General features: G+C 44.6%; 1 protein-coding gene across 2 annotated transcripts; it reads right to left on the reverse strand.

Moving 5' to 3' along the window:
• Positions 1-227: 227 nt before the first annotated feature.
• Positions 228-9,159, reverse strand: RPS21 (ribosomal protein S21; the record flags this gene model as incomplete). Of its 2 annotated transcripts, XM_082226617.1 has the most annotated exons (6): positions 9,020-9,158; positions 4,492-4,588; positions 3,201-3,264; positions 1,767-1,838; positions 426-481; positions 228-294 (listed from the first exon to the last, which is right to left on the reverse strand). In XM_082226617.1, exons 2-6 carry the CDS (start codon positions 4,539-4,541, stop codon positions 285-287), a joined length of 252 nt encoding a protein of 83 aa, XP_082082743.1. In that variant the 5' UTR covers positions 4,542-4,588; positions 9,020-9,158. The 2 variants fall into 2 exon arrangements, with proteins under 2 accessions (XP_082082743.1, XP_082082744.1); XM_082226618.1 differs by lacking the exon at positions 228-294 and having other exon boundaries at positions 422-481; positions 9,020-9,159.
• Between the last annotated feature and the right edge of the window lie 1,829 nt (positions 9,160-10,988).

Consider the following 10,988-nt stretch of genomic DNA (forward strand, 5'->3'; position numbering starts at 1 on the left):
TTTAAGAATCTGGGACAAAAGTTTGGTGACTAAGAATCTGTGGTCTATTTTAGCTGTTAAGTATTACCATTGCAATCTATCACAAACACAAGCCTATTTTTTAAATATAAAAAGACTCCATTTAAATTGCCCTATGTAATCCATATCAACAATGCTGTTATCTTCAGAATTAGCCTCTTTTAACAGTTTCACCTGTTACGAGCTGAAATGACACACTGAACTTTAGGTGCTTTCCAATAGTTTTATTTTATAACAAATTTCACATCATGCTTCTTCATCATGCTTTAGAAATTCCTGGAAAAGGAAAAGAAACAGTTACAAACGTACATATTAAGCTTAGCAAAACAGCACAAGAAGCTGGCAAACTGAGAATGCACAGCTGCATTAGTACCCGAGAGAGAGAGATGAGATTCAACAAAACTTACTTGGATATTATACCATCGTTCTTTGCAAGGCGCAGGATTGAGTCATCAGATTCCCCCTGAAACAGAGAAAATAAGTTTAACTGAGTGGCAAAGGCCTGTTCAAAGTGCTCTACATACAGAGCTTTAAGAAGCTCTCCTGCAATCGGTTTTTGGAATGCACAAGCCAACACTTGACCAGGGAAGGGTCCACAACTGATTTGCTTTCCTTTTTCCTCAGTAGAAGGGGAGGCAACGATTCTTATGAATACTTACCTGCGAGTAAGCACAACTTAATACTATGGATCTTGCTTTTGAATAAACTTGGACACAATGTGGTTAGGCTATTTTCACAATACTAGCCCGCTTAACAATTTTTTAATGGTTGCCTTAGTCAGATTCTTACAAGAACGTAAGAATAACCAGTAGGATCAGTCCAATGGCCCATCTAGTCCAGTATCCCATTCTCAGTGGCCAACCAGATGTGGTTTGGTCACTAAATGTTATTCTAAGATGGTAACTATCAGTTCTCAACACTGCTTACCTCCCTGTGACAGAATTACATTACTAAGTAGTAGTGTAGCCCACTGTCTTGAAATGACTTCAAATTAAGGTTCACTCTATTCATTCCAGAATGATGGTGTGTAATACAGAAGGAATGATTGCTTCTTTCAGGAGTAACTATTCATGGTAGCCTATTCATTTACTGATAGAGGGAACTTGCAAAAAAATATTGTACACACAGAGAACAGAGAACTCTTGAATGCCACTGCGAGTTAATTCATCAGCCATATTTTGAGACAAATGAAGAGCTTCAGAACAGTCCACGAAGATGGTACTTAGTAATCCCTGCAGTGGTATCCAGCTCTGTTCATATTTGCTTATGTTAATCTAGTACAAGTTCATGTAAGAATTTGATACTGCTTGCAAATCTGTTTTCCATACACGCCTCATGAGTTAAACATGAAAGACTAAAAGCCCAATCATAAATATATTTATTGATTTTCATGTGTGTTACTTCTAAGTAAATGTGCCTAGCACTGCAGTCCAGCAACTGAAAGTCCTGGAGAAAGGATGTTTAAATGTTACTAGTGTAAAGAGCCCCTTTACATTATTCTCACAACCCAGAGGATAACAATTTCCTTATTTAAAACAGAATTAACTCCAAGATCTAGTCTCTTAACCTTAAATGAGCTGCTACTCATAAGGTAAAATATGTCAAATTAAAGTGCGAGCTGCAGTTTATATAAAAGCAGAAACCCAACATGTAGTGAGACCACCTCCCACAACAGCCAAACACTGAGGTGGAAAGACAACATAAGTCATACTACTGGGGAAGAGAAACCATTTTAAGTACATACTTACCATTCTGCGAATTGCTCCACAAATTGCGTAAGTTTTGAACTGGCCATTGACTCTGCCTGTGACTTTATCAACCTGAAATGGGAATCAAGACTGCATTTCAGCATGTTAACTGTTGTGCAGTTATACTGGAAAACACAATGCATAGAAGATATCAATTATCGGCAGTGAACCCCTTACAAATCTACCCAGGGAGTTTACAGAAAGCAAATTAATAGTTTAAATACCTGTATGAAAAATGTGTTTGCCCAGATTTACTGGATTACTGAAATCTGGGACAAATGTCAGCCATGTCCCATGTACACAAAAGGATTAATTTTTCATTTCTACTAATCCACAATACATCCAAAAATTAATAGGAATTTGTTTAAAACACAAAGGGAAGCAATGGAACAAATGATACTAACCTTTATGAATAAAAACAAAAAGTCATTCAGCAAGCAGTATTAGACCAACAGCACCCAGGGTCCAAAGCAAAAGCATGGCAGGGAAGGAATGTGACCTACCCCTTGCTTTTATTGTCTTATCTTTTTATAAACTGCTTCGAGGTTTATGTTTAAATAAATAAGCCCCCCCATGTGCTTCCTTTGGACCATGAATGCTGTTCTCTCAATATTGCTTGCTACAGGAAGCAGCCCCTGCAATTTATTTTCACCTGCAGCAGTAAGTCTAGCAAAGGAAGTAATTCTACAGTCCCATGCCCTCTGGACCCAAGAGCCTGAGAGAAGCAACCGTGATTATTGCTATGCTGCTGTAACTTTTAATACTCAGGGCCAGATCATGAAAGGCAGAAAGGAGTGAAAGAAAACTACATATTATGCAGGGACACCATGTTGTACCAACACTGGTTCTCTTTGTGACTGCAGTCAACTTAGGCTTCTTCCTACTGTAGCCATAATATGTGGCTGTTGGATGGAGTCCGGTACGCTTCCCTGCGCCTCTCAGGACTCCCGTGGGCAGCTCACCATCAGCTTCGTGTAGCAGAGCCTTCGCAGCGGTAGAAAACTGTTGCAATGTGTGTGTAATAAATCAGACTGCACGCAGGCTTTCTTGCTTATCTCCAACAGTCTTTAATCGTGTAGAAAAACATCATAAATTCTGCCTACAACATCCCGGCGACAGAGCGCACATCTTTCGCCTCTCAGTCAAAACCGAAAGAGAAATCACACACAGAGAACACTCCCGTATGTGAAACATAACCACGCCTCATGATGTGAGACGTCACTCAGAACTGTTAACCCTGTAAGTTCTGATTCTCTTCACATAATAAGCCCACAGGCCTCTGGAGCTAGGAATGCATTTTTTACATTTTAAAGTCACCAACCCAGGCAAGTGGCAGGTTACAAGCCTCATTAAAATGAAACCCAGTACCAAAAAGAAAACACATTCATTAACGCCTTTCAACTTGTATATTCTAATTAATTATATTTTACTCACCTCAGAAATATTCATCTGGATGGAGGCATGGTCTTTAGCACCAATTATCCGGTTGCTAGCAGAGCTGAAGGGAAGAAAAGAAGCCCCATGAAAATATATAAAAGTTCACGGCTAGAAAATCTTGCACTGAAGACAACCACCATTGTCTTACAGCAGCTGCACCCACTCTTGGCATGCCTGGGACACCCCCTGCACTCTTGAAATACATGGAACTTAAGCCCTGGGCATAGCTCTTTGTGGAATCCTCAACTTAGCCTTTCTGTATTTTAAATCCTGCTTGTAACCACCTTACTTTTACTACAGTTGAGCTGGCAGGTGTATGCACCTATCTATGCGATCATCTTTTTTTCTGCTGTAGCAGCCAAATAGCTCAATCTTATTATTTTTATTTATTAAATTTGCATACCACCCTTCATCTGTAGATCGCAGGGTGGTTCACAACATAAAAATACAATATAAAAAACAAGAACAAACCAAGAACCCCCCTTTGAGGTTATCAGATGTTAATCGGCCAAAGGCTTGGTGTAACCCCCACACCCTCCCCCCCAAACCCACAACTCCATGCTAACATAGCAACTGACAAATCAGTAAATCATAGTTTGGTATTCTAAGAATGAACCCCAGTGAGCCTTGGGCTCACACACTCCCTCAATCAGCATGGGCACAAGTAGAAGTTTGGAAGCTTTTGTTTCTGTTTAAGATTAACTGCAGCTTGCTATGTCACCCAAACCTGGACATACTGTGCTCAATCTTAACTATGGACAGTTGAAACAAAGTCAACTTCAAGTTATACTTCATCAAGCTAGCTTGCTTCAAGTACAGTCATACCTTGGGTTAAAGTTGCTTCAGGTTGAGCGTTTTTGGGTTGCGCTCCATGGCGACCCGGAAGTAACGGAACGCGTTACTTCTGGGTTTCACCGCTCGCGCAGACGCTCAAAATGACATCACATACATGTGCAGAAGTGGCGAATCGCGACCTGCACAAATGCCCATTGCGTTCGCTTCAGGATGCGAATGGGGCTCCGGAACAGATCCTGTTCACATCCAGAGGTACCACTGTATCTGTACTTAGTATTAACCAGCTTGTGTTAGGTTGGATGACACATTGAACTGTGGAAGCTCCTGTGCTCTTCCTCCAGTCATGCTAGGAAGTCAGGTTGGGAGCACTTGAGCCCAAGGAGTGTTATTGTATGGCTAAAGCCATGATTTAACCACATGCCTGAATGTGCCATGATTTTCTTCAAGTTGCCCAAGGCAGACTGGTAATTTCCATGGATAAATTAATACACACCATTTACGGGGAACGTAGAGATCCACAAATTCTCCAGCGTCGTTCTGCATTGTGTTTTTCTAGGGTTTTGCCACAAGTGACGTGCAACAGGAAATTTCTGACAAGATATGTTAAAATATCAGTACTTAGCAGATGGTTGTGACTGAAAATTATAGAAAAAGCCTCACCCCCAGCAGTCTCTGCAACCTATCAGAGTCCTTATCTTCCAGCATCTTCCCATCTCAGTTATGCACCTATTTAAAGCTACATTGTGTGTATTAATTTAATGAAGCAGGAATATTTCTTTTTAAGGGTTTATTTTTATTTAAACTCTCAGTGTAAGCAGGAGCACTTCCCTGGAATATTAAATTATAACAATATTATTTTATTTTAAGGTAGGTAGCCCTATTGGTCTGATGCAGTCAAAATAAATTTAAAAAATTGTCCAGTAGCACCTTAGAGACCAACTAAGTTTGTTCTGGGTATAAGCTTTCGTGTGCATGCAAACTTCTTCAGATACTGGACAGTATTTTTATGTTCAAGTTAACTGCTGTTGTATGATACAGTATTCCTAATGCTATAATGATCAATGGGCGTTTTCCATTTTTGCCGCAGCAAGTCTCTTCAATGCAAAGTAGGGTCTGTTTACTTGAAAACAATGCAAAATTATTTAATGTATCAGGGAGGTGGTACTCAACTAAGTCAGAGTAGACTGCCTTCAAATTTTCAGAGATGAGATTATCTTAACAGCGATTTACTATCTTTACAGCCAGAGTTGGGTCTACTCTTAGTAAAACTCAGAAGAGACATTCATAACATGTAAAAGAATAATCCATGAATAAGAAATGTAAGATTCAGAATTACACACCCACGCCACACTGTATGGCAGCCTAGACTTACCTAAATACATTCTCTCACCTAAATCCCACTGTCATCTCACCTCTACTAAACTTGAGGAGGGGTGGAGAGAGGAGCCAATTCCACCTCCCACTTAAGTGGAAGATATCGTTCAACGATTAACAGATGAAAACAAACACATTTGTGCATTTACTGCACTTCCAATAAAAAGAAAATAAGTACATGAACAGCCCCTCCCCAAAGCAACAATTTCTACCTGCCTGATATTAAGAGCACAGGAAATTGCCTTGTACGGACTCCGAAACAAGGGTGTTTGCAAACTGAACACAACAGGTTTTACCCTTTTAAAAATTGTGCTCCATTTCAGGCTGCAATTATCAATTCACACTTAACTTTCTGGATAGGGAGCTGCCTAAAGCACCACACCTTTTGTCCATGTAGCTCAGCTCTACCTGCACTGGCTGGCAGCAGCTTTCCAGGTTTTCAGACAGGGTTCTTTCCCAGCTCTACTCAGATATGCTGAGGATAGAATCTGGGATATCTGCATGCAAAGCAGATGCTCTGCTACCTGGATTCATTTCCTGCAACACAGGTAAGATGCACACAAAAGCCCCACAATAAACTCTAATCTCTATTTTCTCAAAATTCCTTGGATACGTCTACCGAGCAAATTGGCTATGCAATCCTGCTTTTAGGCAAAAGCCAGTACCAACTCTGCTCATCCACATGCCTATTTGTTTAAAGAAATTCTGAAATTGCTAGTCTGCAGCTGAAATCGAGGAGTATGAGTATATATTTAAAATCTTTTGCATTTATTGCACCTGCCATACAATGTGAGTGTGTGTGTGTACGTGCAAACACTGGCATCTATGAGTGCATTATGCATTAAACCAGTGTTTCCCAACCGGTGTTCCGCGGCACACTAGTGTGCCGTGAGACATTGGCTGGTGTGCCGTGGGAGGGAGGCGGGCGAGTCGGGCGGTGAGAGGCGGCGGCGGCGAGGATCCGCGTCGAGCCGGGGGCGGCTCCGCGGTGGTGGTGCCGAGGTTTCTCTCTCCATTCTCCCCTCACACACACACACACAGGAAATAACACAGGATCAGCTGACAGGACCCAGCCAATGGGGCGGCGGCGGGGCAGCGCGTGCAAAAGGGAGGAGCGCGAGACAGCGGACGAGGAGGAGGCCGGCATGTCCGGGCAGCAGCAGCAACAACAGCAGCAGCAACTCCCGGCGACGGCTCCTCAAGCCCCGGGCAACCCTACTCCCTCACCGGCCTCGGCCGCCCTCCTGCTCCACCCGCCGCCGCCGACCACCTCGGCCCCGCCGCCGCCCCCTCCTCCGCCCGCTATCGCCGCCACCACCACAACAGCCGCCGCCGCCCCTCAGTCCCTCGCTCTACTGCCTCCTCCCCCCCCACCCCCAAAGCTTGGAGGTTCCCCGGCAAGGGGGAGGGAAAAAAATTGAAAACTTTCACTTTCGTGCGTCCCTCCCGGCGTGACGCTGCGCGCTGACGTCACGGGGCTGTAATGGTGGTGTGCTGCGAGATTTTTTTCATTAAACAGGTGTGCCGTTGCCCAAAAAAGGTTGGGAAACACTGCATTAAACATCCCTCTTGAGTCATGACAACAACCAAATCCAGTGTACTGTTAAGCCTTTGACTAGTCACACCTCTCAATGCAGGAACTGTTTGTAGACAGGGAAATGGCAGCACAGCCAAGAAACCCCAGTCAGCCACTACTGGACCTAATGGTCAGGGGTCCCTTTACCTTTTCTTTACACCACCCCCTTCATCTGAGGATCACAGGGCGGTTTACAAACACAAAAGTGCATAACACAGTAACAAACTAACCCCCCCCCCCCCAGTTTAAAAGGCCAGATTGTCTAATTAGCCAAAAGCCTGGGAGAAGAGGAATGATTTGGCCTGGTACCTAATGGTATGTAACAAAAGTGCAAGTTGAGCCTCCCTGGGGAGAGCATTCCACAAATGGGGAGCCACCACAGGGTTTTCATGTTGTCACCCTCTGGACCTCTAATGGAGGAGGCACATGAAGGGCCTCGGAGGATGATCGCAGGGTCTGGGTCTGTTCATATGAGGAAAGGCAATCCTTGAGGGTATTGTGGTCCTGATCCATTTAAGGCTTTATAAAGGTAAAGGGACCCCTGGGGTTGCGGCGCTGATCTTGCTTTATTGGCCGAGGGAGCCGGCGTACAGCTTCCGGGTCATGTGGCCAGCATGACTAAGCCGCTTCTGGAGAACCAGAGCAGCGCACGGAAACACCGTTTACCTTCCCGCCGGAGCGGTACCTATTTATCTACTTGCACTTTGACGTGCTTTCGAGCTGCTAGGTTGGCAGGAGCAGGGACCGAGCAACGGGAGCTCACCCCATCATGAGGATTCGAACCGCTGACCTTCTGATCGGCAAGCCCTAGGCTCTGTGGTTTAACCCACAGCGCCACCCGCGTCCCATTTGGACTGGTTATGGTATGGTACATCAAAAGGGGTGGTTATAGGTACATCAGGCTTTATACCAGCACTTTAAATTGGGACCAGAAACTTAAGTGGCAGCCAGCGGAGTCGGGCCACAGATCGGTGTCATACGCTCACACCGTCTTGCAAGCCGGCCGATGAATTCTGCACCAGCTGAATTGCCACCTTGGCCGTTATTTGCACAGACAACCTGTTGCTGCCCGGAAATCAAGGTAGGTTAAGTGAAAGGCTGAGGTTACAGATAGGTAGCCGTGTTGGTCTGCCAGAGTTAAAATAAAAAAAAAACCTTCCAGTAGCACCTTAAAGACCAACTAAGTTAGTTCTTGGTATGAGCTTTCGTGTGCATGCACACTTCTTCAGATACACTGAAACAGAATCTGAAGAAGTGTGCATGCACACGAAAGCTCATACCAAGAACTAACTTAGTTGGTCTCTAAGGTGCTACTGGAAGGATTTTTTTTTTTTATTTTGAAAGGCTGAGGTTAGCAATTCGGGGGCAACAAAAAAAGAACCGGATCGCCTGCTGGCAGCACCTTTCTAGGGTGTGTGTGTGTGTGTGTGTGTGTGTGTATATATATATATATATGCAGGTTTTGGTGTCTTCGGGTGTCTTCCCGTGTAAGAGTCGGGGTGTCTGGGCGACGTTTCGACGAGGTCTCACTCGTCATCTTCAGGCTGGTGCTTTCGGCTTCTTGTTACAGTAACAAGAAGCCGAAAGCACCAGCCTGAAGATGACGAGTGAGACCTCGTCGAAACGTCGCCCAGACACCCCGACTCTTACACGGGAAGACACCCGAAGACACCAAAACCTGCATTCCTGTACCCGTGAAAATCTACGAAAGCAAATATATATATATATATATATATATATATATATATATATATATATATATATATATATATAATTTTATATACTAATATACTATACTAATATATATACATAATAGTAAGTAAAATTAAAAAAAATGTGTATATATATATATATATGAAAAGGGTCTCCTTCATGTCCCCTCACCCCCGGGGCTCCCACCTCGGGGCAGAGGAAGCAGGCGACCCCCGGGAAGAGGGAAAGCTGGGAGCGGGCGGAGGAATCAGCTCAACCGACTACGCGCCTTCCCCCCCCCCCGCTTTCAACCGGCCACCTCAGCGAGGGAGAAATCACGGCCCGCCCGCCCGGGAACACGGAGCAGGCCTCACCTCACCTCCTCACACGCCGCGAGCCCAGGCCGGAAAGAGAGACCGAACGTCACTCAGAAGCGACTACAAAGCCCGCAGCGGCGGCAGCGCGCAGGCGCAAGGGACCACGACGCGTGCGCGGCAGCGTCACGCCCACACAAGGTTTCTAAGGAGGGCGGCGCCGTGAAGAGTGTCGGCTTTCGAGTGGGCGGGGCAGAAGAGGCCGTTATGGATTAGGCGTGGCTAAAGAGGGTGAGTTCGGGGGGGGGGCGTTTCGGGGCTGTGCGCAAAAAGGCGGGAATTTGGAGAAGCTCGTCGCTGAGGAGAATGAAGGGAGCAAATGATATTATTATTGCTTCGTAACATTTAATGCGCCTTTTGACTGAGAAGAAAACCCAAAGCGGTTTACAGGGAGATGATAAAATCAAGAAAGATTCAGAACCGTGCTTTCAAAACCTACACAAGTTAAAATATTGAAAACAGATTAAAATCACTAAATAAGTACCTGGGTAGGCTTGTCTGAACAAAAATGCTTTCAGCAGGCCGGGCAAAAGGCTTCTGCTTGATCTCAATAGGCAGGGAAGAGATACAAGCAAGAGACGACGGTGGTTCACTTGTATTTCCCACATTACCTCATATATCACGACAAGGAAAATAATGGACAGTGCGCACAAACTGCAGCTAGAGCTTTAAAGCGCATTTGGAGCACATGTTCGCTCCCATCAAGTTGGTTTAAATGTCGCTGGCAAGAGCAAGAGGAGCACATTGCAGTGCGCAGAGTTCCATGTTGGTGTGTGAGGGCAGAGGAGGTGGGTTTAAGGCGTGCAAGAACCCTTTCCGCCACAAGCCTAGTGGGCGAAGGGTACCCCCTGCCCAAATTTTGGCCTTGCAGAGGGCGCCACTGAAATTTGAAAGACCAAAGTCTGCTCCTGGCAAGGGAAGGAAAATACCCACTGAAAATTATTATTCTGCTCGTGTGATGGTACACTTGGGGCCTTTTTCGTTAGCTCACAGCAACTCCATTCCAGCACTTCTCAGGTGGGCGCCATTGCCATTATAATAGAAAAAGGGAGGCATTCATGGTGAATTCTGGCACCTCTTTTTCTAGAAGAATAGCACTGGGTACACTCATGTTTGCAGTTGCCTGTTTGCTATCAGATATAGTAGAGCAGAGAGTGGTATACGTCTGGGTTTATGTCTGGTAATCGGGCTGCAAAATGGCATTTACAGGCAATTTTGGCGTAATAGGTAAAATGAGAAAACCTGGATGTATGGCAAGTATGTAAATGCCTTAAAAATTCCAAAGCCCAAAAAACTGTACATTTCAACAGATGATCCCAAAATAAGCTCAACAACTTCGGGGGTTGGTGACAAAGCAACTCAACAACCTTGTCCGGATTTTGGGAATCATATTCTTTGGCGATCACTCATAGCCGAGTAAGATTGCCTTCCATCAACACAGTTTTAAAATTGAGTCCTTAAGTGAAATTGGCAACCCTAGCTGTCGACTAGCCAGCTCTGTAGCACATGTGCTTTGCATTTTATTTGCATTTGTAGACGGTTGTGAAATGCATATACATGCTTTTAATTAGTATTTGCTCCAGTGCTCCATGCACCTAGCTGTGATGCACACTGGCTGCTAGAGGAAAGTTCTGAAAGAAAATTTATCAAGTCCGTTTTAGTAACCTCTTCTATGAAAAATTTGGGATACAGCATTCTTGGGAGTTACTGGGCCTAGGAACCCACCCACCAAGCATGGCCTGCTACGGCTGACACTTGTCCTGCAACTCCATACTTAGTGACTACAAGCTGTCGTTTTAAATTTGCCACAGTGCATGAGCTCGATGCTACATTGCTGGATGTTAAACCAAAGGTTTTTTGTTAATTGAATAAAAATAATGGATGCAATGCTACATGGCAAGACCCCAGATCCAGAGAATTTTTTTCTATCTGGACCCCAACATTACGAAAGCAGAGCTCTAGCTAGTCCAGAAA

The sequence above is a fragment of the Podarcis vaucheri genome, assembly GCF_965113315.1.
Source record: "Podarcis vaucheri genome assembly, chromosome: 6".
NCBI classification, from domain to species: domain Eukaryota; kingdom Metazoa; phylum Chordata; class Lepidosauria; order Squamata; family Lacertidae; genus Podarcis; species Podarcis vaucheri.